General features: G+C 41.2%; 1 protein-coding gene across 7 annotated transcripts; it reads right to left on the reverse strand.

The window, feature by feature from the left end:
- Positions 1-275: 275 nt before the first annotated feature.
- Positions 276-23825, reverse strand: SERPINE2 (serpin family E member 2). Of its 7 annotated transcripts, none has more exons than XM_088061224.1 (12): positions 23748-23792; positions 22438-22595; positions 10609-10678; positions 10180-10454; positions 8857-8973; positions 7475-7702; positions 6346-6543; positions 3670-3868; positions 3444-3544; positions 2355-2441; positions 1722-1805; positions 276-941 (listed from the first exon to the last, which is right to left on the reverse strand). In XM_088061224.1, the coding sequence occupies exons 4-12, from the start codon at positions 10433-10435 to the stop codon at positions 904-906; spliced, it is 1308 nt and encodes a 435-aa protein (XP_087917350.1). In that variant the 5' UTR covers positions 10436-10454; positions 10609-10678; positions 22438-22595; positions 23748-23792; the 3' UTR covers positions 276-903. The 7 variants fall into 7 exon arrangements, with proteins under 7 accessions (XP_087917350.1, XP_087917348.1, XP_014111670.1 ...); XM_088061222.1 differs by having other exon boundaries at positions 8857-8976; XM_014256195.2 differs by lacking the exon at positions 22438-22595 and having other exon boundaries at positions 8857-8976; positions 23748-23813.

The following is a 23825-nucleotide window of genomic DNA, read 5'->3' on the forward strand; positions in this document are numbered from 1 at the left end:
GGAAAGGGCCCAAAGGTGCACTGAGATGCCCTCATGGGGCAGTTTTCAGCAGTAATTTGGACATACAAAAATAGAGTTCTCTTCAGATACCAAACCTATGGATAATTCATCCACAGCAGACAAAAACTAACCAACACCCTCCCCTACACACAACAAAAAGGTCTCACAAAAGATCTCCCTCCTTTCCCCCTTCTTAAAAGTAAATTTTAAACAATTACAGTTTTTGTGTAATTCTGGACCCCAGTATCTATCACCACATCCACAATCCACAACACTGACTGTTCATAATGCAGTTTTATTTTTTTCCTTTGTACAAAAACAAATATAAAATTTAAATCCAATAGAAAGTGTATACTAGCAATGACAAGTTTACATTACAATGAGACAAGACAATGCGATGTGTATTGAACACCACATTAGTTTTAAAACTCTCAGTGATACATGCACTATATAAAAACTGCTAGAACTTTTACTCTATTTCTACCAAGAATATCCAGGTACCAAGACACTCAAGAACCAAAAGTAATCTTGATAGGTGGTATCTACAAAATTAGACCTTTTCCACACACAAGAAGAAACCAACATTAATAGAAACGATTATCATTCTTTGTTAAAATCCTCTCACAAAAAGCCATACATAAAATTCTTAGTAGATACAGAAAAAGCTCAGAAGCTGTTAGCATAGGTAACCATTCAGTAGTTTAGAGAATCTTTTAGACATTTTGAAGAGATACTGTAGTTTTCAATCTGTATTTTCCCCACAAAGCCAGAACTATGACGACTCCTGTTTCAAAACCTAGTCAGTGGTTAAAACTAGTTGAGTGAAGTCAAAAAGTAGTGTACAAAATATTTAACAGAACAGGGGTGTGCCTGTTTACTTCTTGAAGAAAGTCTTTTCCACATTCAAGGTTTGTTTATTTGTCCCATAAACAAGATTGTACCTGAGGGATGAAACAAAAACAAGGATTACCATCATCTGTAAATAGAGTTAAACTTTTCCATGAAAGCATTAAGTCCACAGAGCACAGCCAAGCCACCTCACCAGTTTTGTCCAGCCTTCCTCAGGTCTGTGAGCCCAGGGAAGAGCATGTTTGATTAAGTGGCCAGCTCCTATTTCTAGAGACACACAGCTCTGTTGATACTCTGTGGAGCCTTGGGATGGGGCCAGCCGCCAGCAGCCTGCTCTGCCCCTAACGCTGGCAGCAGCACCTTGTTCCCCACTAACTGACACTGATCATACACGTCACTGCAAGAAGTGCATTTCTGCTCTAGGAGTCAGCCCATTCTGCAGAGAAGCTGTGAGAGCTATACTGAACACTTGCTCATGTTCAGAGCAGGCTGGAGCAGCACCCTGCATCCCCAAAGCCCCTATTCTGCCTTGGCCCTCACTGTCTGACTGTCCAGAAAGCTAGGTGCTATTCACCAATTCACTATCAGTAAAGAGCTGATACTCTCCACTCAGGGGAGCTATGACTATTAAAGACTCTTCTTTTATACCCACAAACCTGCCATTCTTGTTTCTGTTAACTTGATAGCCAAAATGGATTTTTTTCCCTGTTCCAAGTTATATTACCAATAAAATAATCTAAAACTAAAGGCATAAAAATGCGCTTGCAAGAATTCTTTTTAATAGTTATTCAGTAGCTCCAGACTTCTTTTGTCACTATTACATAGCTTATACTCAACTTGTAAGCCAAAAAGTATTTACAGATGCTACTTACCTGTAGGATTGTGCCGGATGAAAAATACAAATGGTCTGTCCACTATGAACCAAGGAGGGGATGACCTGGCTATTAAAATTGCAGCTTGCAAAAAAAGTAAGGTGTAGAGTGAGACAAATCAAGCACCATAATGCATTACATACTCTATCAAGTTTCCTTGTAGATATATCTATGCCTGTGTGTCTACATATATATAGGCTTGAATAGGTGCAGACAAATGCCTAAAGCCTACCAACTTGGACATTTAAAGCCACACAGGTCCACATGATATCCTTACAGGAATCATTTAAAAATATGTAAGACCCACAGAGAGCTGGAAGTTGTGGGCTGTCACCCAAAGGCTGTAGTAGCTTACTCCTCTTTGTAACCTGGATAGCCAGAGCATGCTATCAATGGCCTAATGTAAAGTCTAAGCTATGAGAAGACACTTCTCTAGAAGTAAGTTGTTAGTATTTCTTACAGTGATCAACACTGGCAAGCTGAGATCTTCCTGAGAAATTGCATAAAACCCTTTAACTGATCTGGGTCTGAGCATATTGCTGCAGGGATCTCCAAGTGGGCTATCTTTGCCTTGTGCCATAGCCCTCTAATGGAATTTTCCCAAGTCTGACAGTTATTGGTACAATTGCTTACTTGTTGCTGCAGAAGCTTTGGTTCCATCTTCACTAACTTCAATTTTTGTCTTTTGCAGAACATTAGATACATGAAGACCTTCTGTTCCTGAAAGACCCAAGGAGAACAGCACCTTCAGTAAAACTCACAGAGTCCTGAAGTACTTTGTAGCTAAGCAGCTCTGTCAGCATGGCTCAGAATACTAAAAGTTGCTACAATCCTGCTGGAATCCCAAAGCTGCAGTGCAGAACAATACCTTTGAATACAGTCACTAAGTGAGTAATTAGAAAAATAAGAAATAACCTATTTTACTTCTCCTTCCTCCCCATTTACTAAGTTTTTATTGATGGCTTAAGTTAGAAATGCTCACATGAATTTTTAGTTACAATTAAAAAAAAAACTGAAAAAAAATTGCTATCTGAATTTAAATTACACTCCCATGTGTCTCAATGTCAGGGGAAAAAAAAGCACTTAGCAACATACCTTGCTTTCAATGAAACACAGGAATCTGTTTTCAAATTAAGCCAGCACAAGGTAAGCTTTTTTGTTAGATAGTTCTAGAGAAGCTAATCAGGATTTTAATGAAAGCAGAGAAGAGAAATAAGATGACATTTTGCAGCCATGAGTTTAAAAGTATTTACACCCCAGTTTCAGGTACTAGTATTTACAGCTCTGAGTTGGTTCAGTCCCTTAAAGTGTGAATATTTTTCATACATGCTTTCTTACAGCTCAAGAAAAAGTCACTAAACACATACTAAAGAGAAGATTTCACACTGTAGTTGCAGTTATTTGCTACAGACTAAGGTATGGTATTAAGTCCTGCCAGAGATTTCAGACAATGCTTGAGACCCTCAGATTGCAGTATCAAAGAAGCTGACCAGCATGATTTACTGCTGTAATGTAAGATAAGGGAGAAAAAAAAGCCACTGCAATGCTGAACAGAAGCAAGCAGTCATGCCTGGCTGGCTACAACATAAAACCAGCTCCAATGTCATGGCAACACTTAGCCAAGAGAAAGCAGACAACTGCACTGGTAAAGCAGCACTTTATTCAGAGCTAGAACCTATGAAGGACCACCATGAATTAAGACAAAAAAAACCCAAAACTTACTTGTTATTTTTGCAAAGTTTGCCTTTGACTGGTCAAACATATCTGTAATACCAAGTGCTTGCAGAGGTTCCTTTAAGTCTGTTTCTGCTTCTGCTGTAAACCTGGTTGGAAAAAAAAAAGAATCTATCAGTATTATGCAGGAAAGTCACCTGAAGTATTCCTTCTCCCATATCAGATAAGATACATATATAATCCATTCCTTCTTCAGGGAGTGTTAAGTACTTACTTAGGTAAAATAACCTGCACTCTTTTTGCTACCATGGTTGTCATCCAGCTTCCTATTGTTTTTGTGCTGATGTGGGGGATGATGGCAGAGAGCGGCGTTGTGCTTTCGGTGGGCAGTGCAATCAACATGCTGATCATTTCCCCATGGTATGGCAGCTCAATGATGTTGTACCACAGCTCATTTGGGGTACTTGTAGTGCCTTAAAAAATAGAAACAAACCCAAACAATCTAGTGAGCCATAGCCCTTATAGCCTTAAATCTCTACCTTAACGCAACTACAGCTAGAAGAGTCTGTCAGGAAAGCTTTGCCCACCTCTCAAAACCAACTTTGAAGACCTAGACTTCCTCCTAGACAACCCTTCAAAAGGCACAGGCTCTGTAGGGATGCTAGTACGATGCAAAACACAGAAAGATGATATCATGGAGCAAATACTCATTTAACATACATACTGTTTCCCAGACAAATGTCACCAGCCCAGAGCAGCAAGCCAGCTACATTAGAAGTGACCAGGCCTATGAATTAGCTGGATCTTTGCTTCAGATCTCAGCTGTACCAGAACCAACTGTGAATTGAGAATTAAAAAAAAAAAGCAAGGAATAGCAGCAGACTATCTTTCAAAACTGAAGAGATTTTGCAGACAAGCCTGTTCCTCCAAGAGTTATTGCAGGACCTCCTGGTTCCTGTCTGAAGTAGTCTGTTGCATTCACTTAATTTTCTTGCTTAATAAGGATCTGATTAGGAAGCAATCTGAAGTCTTTGGAGATGGTGGAAAGCAGCCACTTTGAGGCAGTGTAAGAGGCCAATTAGATGAGATGGAGGGAGATAGCAACACATCCAAGTTACAGCAAGACTGTGAGCAACCCTCTCCTCCAAGCTCCCTTTGCTTACCGTGGGATTTCTGGCATGTGGCTGGAAAGCAAATGCTTTTTATAGTAGTTTCAAGTTAAAATTTGTCAGTTTAACTACAGACAGTATTTCAGGCAAGGTTTTAGGATTAGTAGCAAGATCTTATTGTCTTTCCCCTTTCTTCATCTAAATCTGTACTTGTCAGTCCAAGCTGAAAATCAATGGCTGCATTACACATTTAATCTTGTTGCCAAGGGCCATGAAACCTGTCCTAAACCTCATATTGCTAAATATGAGTTTATTGCTAAACAAAACTGGCAGTACTGCACCTCTGCTTTGCAGGAATCATGTCAAAGTTGGCAGTTTCACTATACCTTTTATTATGGCAGTAGTTCTCAGGCTGGAGCCTGCAGAGCTAACACTGGTTGCACAAGTCAGCTCCAGGACAGTCACACAAGGCAAACTGTCCAACAGGTAAGTGCTGCTTTCCTGATTTGCTACATGCTGTTATCATTACTGAGGCAAACTGAACAAGAGGGGAGCTTAGCTTCAGTCAGCTGATGGGACTGAAGATACTTAAGATAATTAAACTTTTAAAAATCCCATTGAGAGCATGGATAGAATATAAACCCTGTGTTAGGAAATCCAGAGATACAAAAACTCAAGTAAGTCCTCAGCAAATGGGTAACTCAACAGTATTTATTTTGTTCCTTTTTAGCCTTAATAGTTTCTCTAGCTTAAACATAGGCCAACATTATGGATATTATAACCAGCATCAGAAGCCTTTAAGATAATAATCTTGCTAAACTCCATCTTAAGTTATAACTTCTTTGAAACTCCAAAATTAGTATATACTGCAGTAGCTTTCCTACCTCCCCTAGCTCACACTTTCAGCAGCTAAAGTATTATATTACATCTGCTATAATGTACAGGTTTGGGACAGGGTCACAGCTGTTCACTTTAACATAAATCTACTAATGTTAGTGGAGCACTACTGACATAGTAGTGCACAAAACTAGGCATTTAAGAGAACAGCATCTCTTGCTTTTAGATTTATAGCAAGCTGTATTCTCAGGCCTGTTTTTCAGACTGTTTCTAGCACACATGGAAGTAAGTTCCAGGCAGCACTTCTTAGAATGATGGAACACAAGTTTTTAATCAGAGCATCCACCTTACTTTGACCACTAAAATCCCCATAAGGCTGCAAACTGAAGCTCTGAAGTACGTTGCCAATCACATCAAGCCGCTGGTGTCAGCTCTGAGAGTCTCTGATGGAAGTCTGGCAGAACCTGCTGAACTTCTTTTCACTTGTGACTCAATCTGAAGAGCAGTTTCACACCTCAGGAGATATAGCCAACATTCTAATCCAGCTCCTCTGGCTCCCATAGGACTGGAGACTGTACAAGTCCCATTTCTCTATCTGCAGTAAAATATAAACTGATTCTACTCCAATCTTTCTCTCATATACAGCTCACCACTGGTAAACCTGTTGGCAGCTTTCCTTTATTCTCAGTCCTTATAAACATGTACTTTTATTTCTTACACCAAAGCTTAACTAACATGCAAATTTCTCAATTTGGCTACTTCAGGCTTTCCCTTTTGAAGGCAAAGGATAAGGCAATACTTGACAGTATCCAGCCTTAAGGCAACTGTTAAGTACGTTGCCCATGCCTCAGCAGCAGGAGACACTTCTGTAACAAAATCCATCTATATCAGCTACAAGAAGCAGCACCATTAAACACCACATGCACAGCAAGCTCTTGTTTCAATTTGAAAGGAAAGAAAATTCTACACCCATTGTTGGTGGTAGTGAGAGTCACTGAGCTTACCACAGCGGAAGATGGACAACTGGGACAGCATAGGAACTTGGTAAGTCTTCCCATCAGCTCCATAAAATGGGCGTTTCTTTGTATTTTCAGGTCGAAATCGTGACTTCCATAAACCCTTGAAATACACAGCATTCACTAAAACCAGTCTGGTCAAACTGCCTTCAATATCATCTGGAGCTACAACCTGATCAATCATACCTAGAAGAAATAAAGGAATTCTTGAGTATTTGCCATCATAAACACCAGCTGTTTTTGAAGTACCTGGCACACATATTACTTTAGACCCCTTGACCTGTGATTGTGTCAGCTCCTAGAGGGGCAATATATTTAAAATTCTTAAATTCAATGGTATTCTTAGTCAAAGTAGACTTCTGGGATAACTAGAAATAAACATATCTTGTTAACTGATAGCCTGATGTTTTAACAACTAACAAGGCTTTGCCCTTTCCAGCATGCAAGCGAAGCTAAGACTACATGGAATACTTTCAGCTGAAACTCCTCCCTATTCACACACTGCTTGCAACATTGCTATGCAAAACTGGTGATGTGGTCGAGAAAGAATTTGACAGCCTCATTTCACAAATATGACATCCAATATCATTAACACACTCCTCACATCCAGGAGGGGCTTGTTTTAGCTCTAAAAGTTACCAAACACATAGTTCACCTAGACTGTGAACATGCTGCAAAACACCATCTCTGGCTTTAGTATTTGTAAGCTTGACAATTGGTTCAAGAGGCTTGAAGCATTAGGAGTTGTCTTTAGGGCAGTCAGAGCAAAAGTTGAACTGCCCTACAGCTTCCTGCAAGTCTGATTTACTGAGTAAAACATGTGAGTTCCCTGAAATCATCTATGTTTGAGAAAGCATGGACCCAAGACAATTGTGCTTGGATTTCTCACCAGTTACATGAATGCAAAGAAAAGTAAAAGCTGCTCTGATCCCTGCTGGGGCAACAAGACTGCTGGTTCCTGGACCAACCAGCTCTAAAATATCACACTAATGCCAGCTAAAAGTTTTGAGCTGCAGAACAGAGCTCTCTACCTCCCTATCTTTCTCCAGTATTTCCATCTAAATTGGAGGTATCAGACACCACCTTGTCATGCAGAAAGGCACCCACCAATACTCACCCCTTGTTTCATTTTTCACCCATTGGTTGATGGAATCACATGCTGCATTTGGGTCCTCAAAGTCCACACTCTTGACACTGCACTGAAACACCTCTTTGTTCCTTGTAACAAAAGGCACTTCCATTTTAAAGCCACTCTTTGCAAACACTGCATTAGCAATTGTTACAATGTCTTTATTCTTTTTTGAGACTATCAGCCTGTTTATCTTCTTTAAGGCCTTACCAACTCCTAGTTGGAAAAAACAGCAAGTTTCATTTAGAATAACATGATAAACCAACAGTTACTTTATATGCAACTATTAATGACATAAAAAGTCAGACATTAAGTGTTGGACTAGAAAAGGAAGACCAAAGCAAGCATTCTGAAAGGACTTCCAAAATACCCATTTCTGATGTCTCATCTGCATAACACTACTGATACCCAGGAAAAACATGATGATGTTCCACTATGATGTCTACTGCACCTCTTGCTGTCACTCAGAATGTTACAGACAGTGCTTGGGTTTACACTGAGGTTCAAATATTAGTGCAGAGCTACAAATCATGCTCTTCCACAGAACAAACTGTTCCAAAAATATTTCATATCACATAAGCCAGGTCACTTGTCAGTTGTGACAATGACAAAGAAAGTCGAAGGGTCAGCCTGCTCACTCTGAGAGCTCTTCAAGATTTGCAAAATGGTCTTGAGCCTCAGAATGTAAAGAAAAATTGTTTTCTTTGCTTCCTTTCCATTTACTGGAGAATAAAGGAAGCTGTCAAGATTTTTTATAATAAACTTCCAAGTTGAGTCTTAGTTTCCTTAAAGACCAAGTCCTGGCCTAAATCAGCTACAAGCAAGAGTTAGTCTCTTAACACATGGGCTTGCCTCTAAAAGAAGGAAAAGGGAAGGTAGTAGGTTCCAGTGCTTAGTCAAGATCCTTAGGACCTGAAAGCAGATTGTACAAAGTGCTACTAGCTCCTTCACTGTGTGTGAGGGAAAGCATATGGTAGCACAGAAGAACTGCTATGTTCACCATATCCAGTTCTCCCGTGTTATGCCTTATCAATGAGCGCTTGTCTACACAGGGATGCTACTGCCAGGCAGGCAACTTCATGTTCAACCACTGTATCAAACAGCATCCTTGGGTTGCTGTTATCAATGGGTTCCCTCTGTTTCACAGTACAATTTAGGCAGAAACATTTCCTGACTACTTTCTTATGTAGACAAACAAGAGATATGAAAGGAATAAATTAGTTCAGAGTTATTCTCTTAGCTGCATGTAAGAAAAAGCCTCAGATGGCTTTGCTGTTTCATGTATCATGAATGCTTTAACAGCACCACTGGTATGAATTTCTACATGTTTACTCTCCAATATTATGGGCAAATTCTTTTGGAGAACATACCATAACAGAGGTTCTCAAACTGTATTCTGTGGACCACTGGTGGTCCACGGAGCACTTGCTGGTGGTCCAGGGAGAGCTGGCTGGTCTCATGATGCTGGCTCTCCTCTTTGCTTCCAGCTGCTAAATTGCATTAAAAGACAGCTAAAGACATATTAAATACTTTTTTAACTATTACCTTTCCAAAGAAGCAGTTGCTACAGTTGCCAAAGGACTTTAAGGTAGTCATGAACAGGAGCAGGGGAAACTTGTGCAAGAACACAGGTAGCATCCCATAACTAGACTCTAACCAGATAGTGGCTACCTTCTAAGGTGTTTGAGAACCTCTGTGTCTCAGTTAGGATTAGGAAGTCTGAAAGCCAGATGAAACCAGTTGATATAATGCTTCAACATTTTTGCAAGTACTTAGATTTTGTGCTTTCAAATGTTCCTAGAGATAATTATCCCATGAAGAGATTTTAATCTACATCATTTAGATGTTAAGGTGTCAAATCATTTTGTTGTACTTTAAATCCAGGACCAAAACAGCAAAGCAAATGAAGACAGGACAACATGTTATATGACAACATGTTATATCACAATACTGCTCAAGATTTAAATGTGCACTTACCTCCTGGAGGGTTTTCTATTCTTGGAATTAAGGCAGAATGCTGGCACTAAGATGTTAAGTCTTGCTGGCAAACACTCACAAAAATAGCATGCAAATTAAAGCAGTAAGAATCTTCAGCCTACTCCCTCTGGAGGGGCAGACATTGGCAGAGGAAGATGAACACAGATGCATGCAGTGTCAGGCACAGGCAAGAAGAAATGGCTGTTTCAAGAAGAGGGCACTACAAGAACTACACATACAGGGATTCTGACAGCAGAAACACAAGAACAAAACTGAAGAGCAAAGTGAAAGTATCAATTGTATGGTTAGTTTGCACCGCCTTCAGTGAGGTGCCAAGAAATATCCTCCTACCCTGTTAGCTAAGGAGTGGCACATTAAAGGTTGTTCAGTACAGCCTGAAATGGAGTACTGTCACCTTCCTGATCAGAGGGGTCACTGGACCACCATCCATCCTGTTCTGGAATACCAATTTGGCAAGGACAAAGGCAGTTCTAGCCACAGCCCCAAAGTCATTAACCAAACTGCTTATAAGCTAGTTTGGTTATATATATACATTCCCATGCTCAAATTGCCAATTAAATTCAAGCATGCCCATTTTGTGCTTTGGTAAACAGAGTTAACTGGTGCATGATGCAATCTACCACACTTTGAAAGCCATCTCATACATCATGAAGAGTCTCACAAAACACACCCAAAACCACCTTAGGATCACTGACCATTTACACTGTATCTCATCATAGTTGTCAGCTGCTTCTTTGTCTTTCCATCAGCTCCCAGCTGCAACACCCCCAGGACTGATGCAATCCCATGAGGAGAAACAACAACATTGTCCTGAGGCTTAGCTTTCACTATTTGATTGAAGACCTGGATTCCAACATCAGAACTAAGCTCCTCCAGAGGATAAAAACTGAACTGGGAACATACAGACATTAAAGTCCCAAGAACAAAGAGGAGTGAAAAGTGCCAGTTCATGATTCCTGGTTGGAGATATCTGTAAGAATAGAAAACGGGAAAGCTAAGTCAGCTGTCACAAGTACAGCATTTATAACAAATTCTTATTTACCTAAAGAGCAGGCAAATCTCTCACACATGCCGCACACCATTCACAGAATGCTGGCAGTGGGACTCACACCTGTTTTACTTACCACTACAAGGATTTTAGGTCTAGGGGTTTCCAGATGCAGTGATAATCATGACATAGCTAGGTATCAGTGCCTATATGAAGGACAAAAGCCACCAAGTTAGGAGACTACCTCCCACCACACCCAAGTTCCAATAATTTTGTGCTCCAGTTAAATGAGCCTTGGCATTCTATTTAGCTTGCCCTTTAAGGTAAATGAGTGCTGAGAAGTGTTGTGGTATGGTCCACACCCACAAGTATGTGATGCACAGTACACCTCATAGATCATTTTCAACAGTGAACAGAAGCATATATAGATATATGCAAACAGACCTTCTGTTGTGGGAATTTACATCTGCCTAGAACAATAAGAGTTAGCTGCATAATTTGCATTCTCAATAACAGGAATGTAGAGGAAAATTTTAGATTTCAAAATGCAAATGTTGAACTTGGATTTCAATCTGTACTTTTCCATTTAAGAAAATACAGCACCTAATGAATACGGAATGAAGATAACATTTAAAATGGGCATATCTTCATCTGCAGGTCTAAAACTGACAGAATTCAGTATCACTACCCTTGAGCTCCAAAGAACTGAAGCACAAGCAGCAGCAGCAACATTTTGTTCAGGACCCATCAAGCAACTGACTATAGAGAGCCAAGCCCAAATGTCAAACACTGAGCACTGTAACTACTGGGCTGTATTTCCTCCTCATGAAATTGCAGTCAACCCTTTTTGTTAGGGCAAAGAGATACTTAGAGAAACATACAATAATCTCCAATTTCCTTAAATTATGTTCCCTGTTCACAACATTTTTAAGGCATTCCATTTGCACAGTTAAGTGTCCTGACTTCCATTTCCAGACCAGCCAGGAGCCTGTTCCCTCCCTGAGCTGACTTCAGAAGAAAGGCTGCAGAGGGTGTACAACTGAATGAAGTGTTACCAAATACCAAATGCAAAAACAGGTCTCTGCTGCCCTGTGCAGCAAGTGTGGCACACTTGATCTTCTGGGTGCAGCACCCCAGGGCACTGGGGGCCAGCAGAGCCATGGCCTTGTCACCCCCCAGCCTCCTCCCACACACCCCAAGGAGCTGTGCCATCGCCAGCCTACCTACGCTGTGAGTTCAAACCATGCTGGAGCACTTGACTACCAGAAAACCAGCTGGTGTTTGTACAGATTCCTTTAATCATCTTTTAATAGCATGTACTCTAACTGTGCTAAAACACTTGAAAGGGACAAATACAGCATTTCCACTTTCTTCTACACCATTTGAGGGGACAAAGTTGGCTTTCTCAAATTTTGTCATTGCAGAATAATAAACCAAATGCTGAAAATGCAATTATGCAGGATTTCAGACATCCTTCTCCCCCAAACCCAACTTCTGACCAGAGAAACTTGCTGGACTGATTTAAAGTTATGCAAGAAAAAGTGAAAATGCTGTCCTACAAAGCGGGGTAACAGCCCACCCAATAATTAAGTCTTCTCCATCAACCTACTAATCCCCCAAGCAGTTTGGAAGTCATTTAAGTGCAATTCCTTCCAAAGGAGCCTCATATCAGCCATCTACTGCTCAAGCTTAGTCCAAAATTTAGACTGGACTGAGCTAGCTGCAGCTGAGACCCACACGAAAAAAGCCCAAGCACCACAGATTTGGTTTGTTACCCCCTGAGGTAGATTACATGCGTCATTCAGGTTTGTCTTGCAGCCCTCACCACCAGCTACAGCAAGAAAATGTCATGGGGGACAGCCAACAGCCTGACAGGGAAAGTAAACTTTCACCTTAAAAAAAAAAATAACTAAAATTGTTAAGGAATATTCTTCAGTGTTCTTTAATACTAACACAAACCACCTAATTTTGTTCTTAAGGGCAAGCATTCCCTCTCTCCAGACTGATGGCACTGCTGTCTTGCAGGAGGCACTCCAAGAAAAGCTATGTTTAGGGATAGCTTTTAGAGTTTTTTTTTCTTTGGTGGTTTGGTGACCATCTCTTCTCACAAACCTGGAAACTCAAGGGATAGTTTAGACAAATTCTTAATCCTGATATTAAGCAGACTTGTACCTCAACCTAGTATCCTGGAAAAAAGAAACTTCAAGGCCCTAAAAATACTACAAAGTCTGACTGGATGCACTTAGAAGCAAGCAACGGTTCATGCTGCTGCAATGTAGCCTGTCCCACGTAGTGATGGACAGGAACAGTACCAGGTAACAATCACAGAGCACAGTTTGAGCTGCAATTTGAAAACCAAGCTTTTGACCAAGGCAGTTCCACCTGACCCTGACAGCAAGCCACAGGAAACTGGTCTATTTTGAGGGCAATCTACCATAATCTCGCATTATATGGCGAGAAGCATACTATGAGGGCAGAGACAGGAGTGACACTTTGAAATCAAATAAAACAGTGTTTCATTGTCATTTATATATTTCATCTGCACAAGCCTAACTGAAGTCAGACACTTGACTTTCCCAGAATATATTGCAAGTCTCCAAGTTTTTCACTGGTGACAGTCCCTGACAGGGTGACAGCCTTGCATTTTCCCCATGACATTGTGAAGCCTTGTCAAAACAACCCAACTCTGCTTCCAAGGCCACTGCTGCAGAATTTTGTTTTTTTTTTTTTTGTTTCAACCAATTACCTCCCACATCTGGTTTCCCCAGAATTCTCCACATTTGCCTAATCTCTCCCCTCCTGACACACCATTAAGATGGGTTGGCCTCCATTTTGGAGCACAATCTCTAGCAGATACCTATTCAATAAGTGAAATAAAGTTGTGCAGTGCTCTAAGCATGGAAAAAGAATAAAACCACTTTTAATCAAAGTTACAGAGCAGCTGCTTCTTGGCCTGGCCCTGCTATGGCCACTGCATAACTTAATCAGGTAACTGGGGAGATAACTGGATCTTTGAGAAGAAGTGGCATCCAAGTAGTTGAAGTTCCATCATGGATTTCAGTAAATTCAACTTCTCTGCGGTTCAGTATCAAGAAGTGCATTTGCATATCCCGAAAGAAACAGCTTAAGCACAGTGCTGGGAGAAGAAATCCAAAAGTATGTATGATGTGTAGGATGGAAAACAGCTGACCTGCTATACAGAATATCAACAAGCTTTCAACATGCTTTCATAACACTGAAGCTAAAAACTTAGTGATAGTTAAATCTGAATCTAATGCTTCAGAAAACCAAACAAAAATACAAGCTAGGCATTTCTTTGCCTACGACCTTTATATTTTTTACGAAGTTAACTGAGAATTCATTTACATAAATGTGGGCTTTTGAAAGATGCTGGATCAAAAAAAAGCCCCTCTTTATGGTAGGCAGCCCACTTCTTAGACTGAGCACTTACAGGAAGGACAACATCCACAATTTAAACTTCTCAACATGCAATAGAAATACTGTCGCTAACCCGAAGAAACGTAGCCAGTATTACCATACATTGCAATTTGTTATGCAAATCCAGTTCTTAACCCTAATGCTAGGGTTTCTGAGCAAAACACATCTGTGTCACACATTCATCTATATGAGAAATGCCATTTCCACAGCAACTCCCCCTGCCTCACTGAACAGCACCACCCCAAGTCCTGTACATCACACTGAACAACCAGTTAAAACTTTAGCTAACTGCAGAGCCTAGCCTAAGCCACAAAATTTTTAGACAACTATTCCTGTCAGGCACAGAGCTCCGGGGAAGGGAGAAGAGGAGAACAGCAGCATGCCCTATGTACAACAATGGTTCTGTGTTGTTTCATGACAGATGATGAAAAGTCTTCTGGCTACCAATCTTGGGATGAGCTCAGCTTCATGCTGGTGTTGCAAACACTAACTCTCAGACAGACTGGGCAGGATACTCAACTCTAAGAAGGCTGCTACTCAGATCACCTCCACGGTACCTAGTTTAATTTTTTTTTTTGATGAAATGAAATGGAAGTAGGTGTATCAACAAAGAGGACATGATGCTTTCAGCCTGCATTTATAGAATGCTTATTACAAAAGCAAAGTTATATTAATACAGCTGTTTAATCTGTGTCTAGAAAAGCATTTGGTGGAGCAGGGAGAAGTTACATCTTCAGCCCTAGGCACAAAAACCTGCTAACAATGAAGATCCTCCTACAGCAAAAAAATAGCTTAAGAAGGACTTCATTTTCAGAGAGCCAAACCAAGCTGCTGCAGTCTTCCCAAGAGGAAGAGAAATTAGTTTGATTCAAGATCATAAGCAAAGACATGATCTGAAAAAGTACCCATATTTAATATCTAAGTTGGAGAAGAGGCCTGTCCCAGAGAGGCTGAAGAACACTTTGTAGTGGATTGAGAATGAAATAATGAACTGTACATAGATTTTTAGATATCTATAATGGCTGCATTATTAGAGACCGCCAAGTGTTTATTTTGAAGCCTGACTTCAACACCAATAATGTATAATCTAAAAGGCTCCTTGAAGGTTGCAAGACTGATTCTGTAGTTTCTTTAAAGACAGATCAAACATAAGTTTAGACACCAGACTGTACTTCTGTGAATAGCTGTAACCAGACAGCAGCAAGCATAGCTGAAGGGACTAAAACTGAAGAGCAGTCTCATAGCATTGCTGGTCTCACTGTATTAAGCCCAAAAACCTTGAATCCCCTGAGCCCACGTGGCAGGAACTGGGCAGCTGTGTGACCAGAGAAAACGTGGAACAAACATTCAGGGACCTCTCCAAGTCTGAGATGTTGATGTTTCCATGCCACTGTCATCTGGGCTACTAATTTAAGTCTTATTTCAATTGACATATGAGCTGAAAGAAAGCAGCTTCACTTCAGGCATTTAACCAACTCTCTTCAGCAGGACTGAATAAATACTCAACCAAACTTGTTAACAGTCATTAAAGGAGCTGGCTGAACACAGAGCAATTGTTTCTCCCAAGAAAGGAGACCACTCTGGTTGCAGTGGGAGGGTCATATGCTGGGTCCTGTTTTTCAGCTGATGCCCACTTAGCAGCATGGCAAAACACTCCAGCCTCTGGGTAGCCTTCCCCCCACTTCACGTGTTCCTGACTCACCTTTTGCCTAAGCCTCTTACACACCAAAGCTTTCAGCTTCAATATCCTCTCCTCATCCTCAACCTGAGTTCAGCCTGCTGAAGTTCTTCCACTTGACAGATCTGGAAATGTTTCATCTTCCTTCCACATTTTCTGGTATGTCCTGAATGTTGTCTCTCTTTTCATCTAAGAACTCCTATTATTACTCAATACCTGGATAGTTTAGTATATGCAGTTTCCAAGAAAAGATGATTGCTAGGTTTTAAACAGCTCAGTACTCACAATGCTCTGAAGAGGAGTATGTTACTGTCAACAAGATATAAACTTAACTTGTACAGCGAGATAAGCTGGAAGTGATTTTTTTTTAAAGAAATAATTTTATATCTTAAGACATTGGTCTGTTTTCAGGCACAACAGCCAGCATAGCACATGAACACAAAAAAACATGGTACCAGTTCTGAAGATTTCCTCTCCCAACCTTAACCCTTTCTCTGCTATTCCTATTTCTCTCATTTTTAATGAATTCTGGAAAGCCTGTTTAGCTGTGTCCAACCAGCCTCCCCTGCCAAGTGGCAATTTCCCTGCAGAGCACCACCTTGTAAAACCAGCTGGTCCCACACAGGAACCATCTTTGTCCAAACTGCTCCCACATGAGCAGGAAGTTATTAGAGTTCAGCGCTTTATGAAGAGTCCTGACTGCCACCACTTTCTGGGAATTTCTGTTAAGCATGACAAGCTTAATTTCAAACTGTCTATAGCCTCATGACCAGGGTCTCCAGTTCACAAGCCAGACTAATTTTTCTCACCAGTATCTATCTTCTACATCATTGGGTGGTGGTTCATGGTAGTAAATTGGAAAGATCAATTTCATATCATGCAAAGCTGACCAGAGATTTTTACTTCACCACTGAGATGCGGCTGTACAACAACTAACAGGCACTCACCACTGAGATGTGGCTGTACAACAACTAACAGGCACTATTTAGAGTTTCAAGGACATAGAAAGGCATTTATCATTTGTTTTTACTTCCATCCCTCATTTATACATGAGTAAAACAGCCAAATTTATCTCTGCTTCATGAAGCAAACAGTTGACAGGGTAGGGGGCTTATGGAGACAATTATGGTACTGCACAGTTCTATCAGCATTTTCAAATTTTATGTGTTCTCTTGTTACTTGTAGGCTCAACTACAATTGCTAAAGTTTCTAGGTATTATTTACTCCTGTATTTAAAGTAGTTTCCACAGAATTCTCCAAGATCTAGTATCAAGTCTTATGGTATCAGAAAGATTAAAGAGAATTGTTTTTAATTTACTGGTGTCCCTTTATTAAAGAAGTGGTTTGGTTGATCTTAAGTCTTTATGCAATGTGGGTATTTTAATGTAATGAAGAAACAAGCATGGGACAGTCAACTCATCAAGACTAATGCTGCAGAACCAGTTTCCCCAAAAGAGGGAGCATAGCAGTGTTTCACAACATGGTGGGGAGGCTATACCCTCTTCTCTGGACTCACTCCAGGAAAGAGAACAGGGGTTTGACAATCACAGCATTTGCCTAAACTCAAGCTCCCTGAAAAAAACTTTCAGATTTTTTTTTTTGTGCAAGAAAGGCCTCATGGAACCACAGTTCCCATATTTATTGTACATTAACAATGCTCACTATGCAACCACAGGCTCGTTAGGAGCCAAAGGCAAGCATTGCAAGCTCCCATTAATAAGGTACAGGGCATTAATTCTTTGGCAACTGGCTGTGTAAGAACAGATTTATGAAGTAAATAGTCCACAAGGTGCTGGACTAACAATGGTTGGTGTCTTATCAGGTACCTGACCAACACCTTTACCCTAAGTCCCACCTCAACCTTAGGATTTTATCATTATTTTTTCCTTAAAAAATATTAAAGGGTAACTCAGTATCCTTATTCATTTTCACTTGTTGCAGGCATCTTTGTGTCATCTGACAGCAAGTCTCTCACACCACTACATTCCTGCAGCACAAACAAATCTGGTTCTCCTTTTCCCAAGTAAATTTTGATGTTTTAGCTAGTGACACATGCCCTGCCTCTTGCACCTGCTAGGCTGGGAGAGTAGAAATAGCCTTATGCAGATGCTCCATGGCCACCTGGGAACTGTGCTTGGAGAAGATGGAATGTCAAGGCCTTTCAGGATACATCCTTCTTCAGAAGGGTTAAGACATGAGTATCTGTTGCACTTGGACTTAAAGAAGTGTCAAGCAAAAAAAAAAAGTCCTGTGTAAAAAATAAAGAAAACTAAAGGTATAGAATTGAGTCCTCAAGCCAATATTTCAAGTTAATATTTCAGAGTTTTAATAAGGCACGTGAGTTGCTGCAGAGTAGAAGAGGAATGACTCTCTGCTTTCATATTCTACATATTCTACAACTTTTAGGTTTATGTTACTCTACAAAAGAGGTACTTGTATTTCCAACTAAACAATGCTACAAAGCCCAATTCCCATCACTCCGCGCTCTACTGTTCAGTCAGGGTTTGCAGCATAACCAAAAATTAGGCTTTCTGTGAAGCCATACTATTTTTCCATTATTGACATTTTTATTCCTGGGAAGCTAAGAGAGGTGGCAGGCTCTATCAGCCACGCAACATCCAACTAAAGCTAATGCATGCTGAGTTTAGAGATGCCCAACTAGTAACAAAAGATGGGGAAACAGTCTCCCAAAAGGACCTGAAGAACCCTCACCTAAAATAATGCAAGTAATGAATTACTTGCATTATTTTAAGTTTTTACGTATCCCTCCCCTTTCAAGAGGAAAGACTAGGGAAGTAAGTGTTGGCAGCTCTCTAGAGTTACAGTCATTTCACTATAAAAATGAATTGGAACTCCAGTATTCTCCGTTCATAACAAGAACATTTATAAAAACTTGCACTTACACAAACTCATTGACAGCCAAAACCTGATACTTTAGACATTTTAAACAGAGAATGCCACCAAATGACAAAATACTTGGAGAGATCAGGAACACTGTTCTAACCATTTACTACACTTGTGGTTGGAGATCTGGAGAGTAACAGATGACTAGCCTGTTGTTTATTTATTAATCACACTGTACAACATTAGCAATCAACCACTTCCTATCTGCAAGCTAATTTAGAAACCTCACCTGAAAAACTAGATAACAAATATAACCCTTAAAGTGTAATGTAGCCAAGTTGTTAACATTTAAGATGAAAAACATATTGATTTTCTGTATCCAGGGCAGCATCACGGAAACAGACCTAAGCTCACAGGAACACGAGATACCAGTTTTTAGTGGCCTTTTCTCCACCATTCCAGCCCTAGCTTGAAGGCTTCCCAAAAAGGGTAAGGACATTCACAATTCTCTTTACAGCACAGACATTTACTTATATACATCTTTTACCCTCAGAAAGCTCCAAAAGCAGAACTAGCCAATCACAAGAGTATCAGAAGTCCCAGATGCTGTAAGGATGCAGGAATGAAGCCCTGTACTATGCTCAGGTCAACACCTTCTCAGTCATCTGCAAGACTACTTACATTAACCAGTTAATAAGAGAATTACCAGCTATTCAAAACCCTGTATTTAAGAAAACACTCTTTTTGTTAAACTGATCTCACTTCTGATCCCACTGGCTTTACTACAGGTTTCTGGGAAGGTAAGACTTAAATTTCCATAGTAAAAAAAAATGGGACAACTGAGTATGAACTATGCACAAGAATTCTCCAAGAGCAGGTCGTGACCTGGTATATTAAACTCTGATTCAGTTCAGCTTGAGAGTTTGTAGGCTGAGTTGTGAGCTGCGTTGGCTGAGCCTCCACAGAGTCCATCACTATTTCTGTAATGCAGATGACGAACCTCTGCAGAGGAAGTAGGCAATTAGCTGGGAAAGCAACCTCTTCAACCGAGCTGCCAGAGCAGCTGGAGGCCTCAGCTTGTTCAACTGCTGAGAAAGCCATATGAACAACTCTTTCTGGAACAGGAGGGTGTATAGCAAGATGAAGACATATAGCTAACAGATAATGCACTTCTACATAGCATTTCTTAGATTGCTTAGGGACGTCAAGTTATAAGATAACAGAATGGAAGAGGAAAAATTAGTTATGTTCAGTTTTCCTCTTGGTTTTGTACCTGTAACCTGCCAGAGGCAATGGGAAACTGTCCCTCTCCTATTCAAACAAAAAACCTCAAACCCCATTCAGCCTTGGGCCAGCAGAAGTTTACAGTTTGTACCAGATGACAGAGCCATCTCAGAAATAGTGAGAAACACCACTAAATACCTTAACATGCTCTTCTGCAAGAACAAAAGCTTAAAGAGCAAGTAGTTAAAATAATACAGAAAACATTTAAGTAAAAAACAGACTTGGTCAAAGCTACATAGCTGATGAACATAAATTCATATCCCCTGTACATCAGCCACATTAAGGGAGCTAGAATGTATCAGCATTTCTCAGTAGTGCTTCTGAAGATTCCAGGGGGATTTACTATTGCAGCTTACAGTCTCTTGGCAACTCATTTCTCATAAACCAACCTACCTGCATTCCAAGGCCACTACATATACACAGTCTTGAAGAGGCTTCTTCAGTTCAGCACTCACTGGCCATCAAGTCTTGATGCCTTCCACAACTGCTTTTGCAGTCCCAAAATACTGAAGAGAATTTCAGGCTGCTGTTTCTAAAGCCCAGGATGACAACAGTAGACTGCCTGAAGCCCACACTTTATATCACATGGCTGAGCATGGTCAGCAAAACTGACATTTTCACCATGGGGAGATAATTCCACAAGATGAAAATGCTTTCATACTTAAACTGCTTTGTGGCATAATTATCTGACCCCAGCATAAGGCACCTTCTGATTTCAGCCTGAAAATAAGGGAAAAAACATCTTTCTGGGCACTAAAAGTGAACACCATACCACAGAAAAGATACAGCAGCTGCCAAAACATACGTTTTTTCACAGACACTGCTCAAGGAGATGTGCTAATGGATTTAGAAAGCATTTCAGTTCGCACTTAAGTGTATTTCAAGGCCATGATAAACAGCTCAAGAAGCTATAGTAGCATTGCCACTAAAATTGCCCCATACTTTTCCAGTCCATGATCACTGGCTCTCACTTCAGCAGACCTCAGCTCTGCTAGCAGATGTATTCACAGAAGTCAAGTATGAAGTGGAGTCTGTCCCTAAAGAGACAGGAACAAGCAGAACACAGGACAGATCTTTTTTCCCATAGCACTCCAGCCTAAACATTTGTGTAGCTCCAGCTGTAGAATGCTACCACCTCTTTCTGCTCTCCTCCCACCACTTTAACCATCACAGAAGAGACACACCTGAACATATACATGATTGCACATATTCAGCTTTCTAGTTTTTACACAAAGAAGCTATCTACTTTTAAAATAATAAAAAGCTTCTTATATTTTCATAGTTCCTTAACTTACACTGAATCTTTACATTTACACTAAATCTTTAAATTTATATGTAGGTGATTGACTATTCCATGCTACCACTACCTGCTCTTCAAAGCCAAAAAGAGAATTCTTTATATCATTACATTATTCAAAAGATGTTTATGGCTAGTATAGGTGCACTGAATTACATGGTTCTTACAGGCCAGCACTTTGCTAGCATGATTTGCTAGCTATGTCACAGGTGATTGGGAAGATGCCCAGAGGCACGTAAAGATGACTGTATCTAGAACCATCACTTTACAGATCAGTGACAAGTATCCATCTTTTCCCTGTCTTCTCATGTATAAAACCTTGGACCATAGAAAATTGTAGAATTCAGTTAACAAACCAAGTTGACTGGAAATGTTTTGATGATTAGAATTAATTTCCCCATAGTTAGTATTACAAAAGCGTGCTCTTTCATGCATGCTTGTGATTAAGCAATTCAAGCAGCCCAGACAATCCTCACCCCAGCTTCCAAGAAAACCCTTCCACCTCAGCTTTTTCAACAATGAGCACATTAGTTCCTATCAAGAACTCAAAGTCACAGCCAGCTGCACAAGCCGGGTAGATACTGTGCCCACCACCACAAATCACTACCCAGAGCTCCCTCTGAACTGATCATCTGCTGTGGATACGTGCAATTTATATGCATCTCAATTGCAATTCCTAGCAGTAAGGTGAGGTGGTTATTTTTTAGCATTTATTCAGACACAGTCATGTCAATCTAGTCTAAAAATACCTGGTGCAACTTACTGGGCTCCCTGCTTGACATTTTTCTGCCTAACAGATGCTGGTAAGGAACTCTAGGTTGGGAGCACGTTTCTGCCTGTGTGATTTAGACACTCAGGCTAAAAGTCTCCACATGCCACTTAAGACACACTATTCTCCTGGTTGTCAATGACAACACCAAACAGAAGCTTCAACACTTCTGTATACACCTTGAGACAAAAACACTGCGGGTTTCTGTTCTCTTTTTTGTTCTGACACGAGTTTCTATTGCCTCCCACATGAGGTACATAGAGCTGTATATCGATATAAATACACATGCAACTATAGTGATGGCCAAAGCAAAGCTTTATTTTCTACCATCCTCATACCTGGGGAACACATAAAACAGAAATGCCCAGAGAAGCTGCTTTCCTGCATCTCAAGAGCACTTGACACAATTGCTTATAGGTTGCCTGACATACAACTTGCCTGTAATTGTAAAAAGCTGTGGGCTAGCATTCATCACTCAAACTTTGCTCCTGTGCCAAACAGCTGCTATTCTCATGAGTTTAATCATATCCCACAAAATGCTAGCTCTCCAACCTACTACATCTTATATGCAGTTGAATTAATCTACTATATAATTCTGCCTTTTTATTTGCATTGGTCTTCACCTCACGCTCCAAAGACTCATCTGAGCACTCACCAGGCATGCAGCTGCTTTTCTCAAAGGATGTCTGCACTTTCCTCAAGGATGTCTGCAGCTTCTCCGAAGCTGTACACGGCAGCACAGCTGCTTACACCTACGTACATTTTGTGAATAGTCCCGACGAAATCGGGTTTCTAATGAATTCCTGTGGCAAGCTGGGGACAAGACATTATTTAATGTTGACACCAGAGAAAGTGAAAGAATAGGAGGTAATTTTTCAGTACAGTGAAAAAAAAAGTAATTCTACCAGGTTTCTCTTTCAGGAAGTTACCCGAGAATGCGATTACAACCACTAAAGCCAAACCATGTTCAGAATCATATGCAGGCATGAGAAAGGGGGAGAGAAATAAATCACACTAAGGCCTCTAATCCATACACACATATTCCCTAGTTTTATGGGAAATTTGACATTTTAACACTTATTTGTTAGTACAATGGTTTCTCCAAAGGTATTTTTCTGTTAAGATCCTCCAACATTACACAGTACTGAGCCAAAATATCAAGCACCATTTTCACCAAGAGACAAAGGACTCTGCATTTCCAAATCTTCCCAGAACCCGACGCACAAAGCAGCTCTCATACAATTCCAAGTGAGCCGAGGTCAGAGTTTTGGCTAACCAGTTCTCCGCTTCAGCACACAACGTGATGCCATCAGCCCTATCCAAATCCTATTAGAGTATCAGAGTATCACCCCTTCCTCCCCAAAAGCCAATGGCCGCAAACGTTTCTCCCCCGTTACTCTGTCATTCGAAATGCCAAGAAAATTTCAGTTACTAACTGAATTATGATCTACTACTTTTATTTAGCACAACACCAGCAAGCTCTCTGTCACAGCAGACAAGAGACACGAATGAAAGCGAGCAACTTGCAGTTTCCAAGCTCTCCCAGCGCAGCCGGTGCTCGGGCAGTGCCACCTCTCCCGCACCCGGGAGCGCAGCGTCTCCCGTACCGCAATGGCGATGCTGCTCCCCGCGGGCTGCTAGCCTTAAACCCCGCTTCTTTTGGGGAAGAGCCCTCCCTGCTTTCAAAAAGCCAACACGCAGAAGAAACTCAGCGCGCCAGAAGCCCCGCTCCCGGCACAGCGCCCACGCAGCCGGTGCTGGGAAACTTGTGAGAGCAGGTAACAGGCAGCGCACACCGAGGAGCCGCCGGAGCGACCCCCGCGGCCTCCGGGCTGTCAGCAGCCAAACTTCGGGTGCCCCGGTTCTCCCGCCCGGCGTCCCGCTCTCTCCCGCCCTGCCCTCGGGCGAGGCCCCGCTCTTGCCCGCACGCTGCCGGGGGCCCGCTCACCTCCCGGGCCCGCTCACCTCCCCGGCCGCTCTCCTCCGCCGCTGCCCGCGCCGCCGCCGCTGCCCCACCGCCCCGCGACGCTCGGCCGGAGCGCG

The sequence above is a fragment of the Pseudopodoces humilis genome, chromosome 11 (assembly GCF_049639895.1).
Source record: "Pseudopodoces humilis isolate 2021_Gansu_Grassland_sample_001 chromosome 11, ASM4963989v1, whole genome shotgun sequence".
NCBI classification, from domain to species: Eukaryota; Metazoa; Chordata; class Aves; order Passeriformes; family Paridae; genus Pseudopodoces; species Pseudopodoces humilis.

Bases quoted from the DNA above. Each gene is read 5' to 3' on its own strand.
- SERPINE2 (XM_014256196.2), bottom strand. From the start codon at position 10,435: ATGAACTGGCACTTTTCACTCCTCTTTGTTCTTGGGACTTTAATGTCT. The intron at 8,977-10,179 runs GTCAGTGATCCT...AATGCAATTTAG, and splicing joins GATGAGATACAGTGTAAATG to CAGCTGGAAGCAAAGAGGAG. The intron at 6,544-7,474 runs GTGAGTATTGGT...TATTTCTTCTAG, and splicing joins GGTGAAAAATGAAACAAGGG to GTATGATTGATCAGGTTGTA.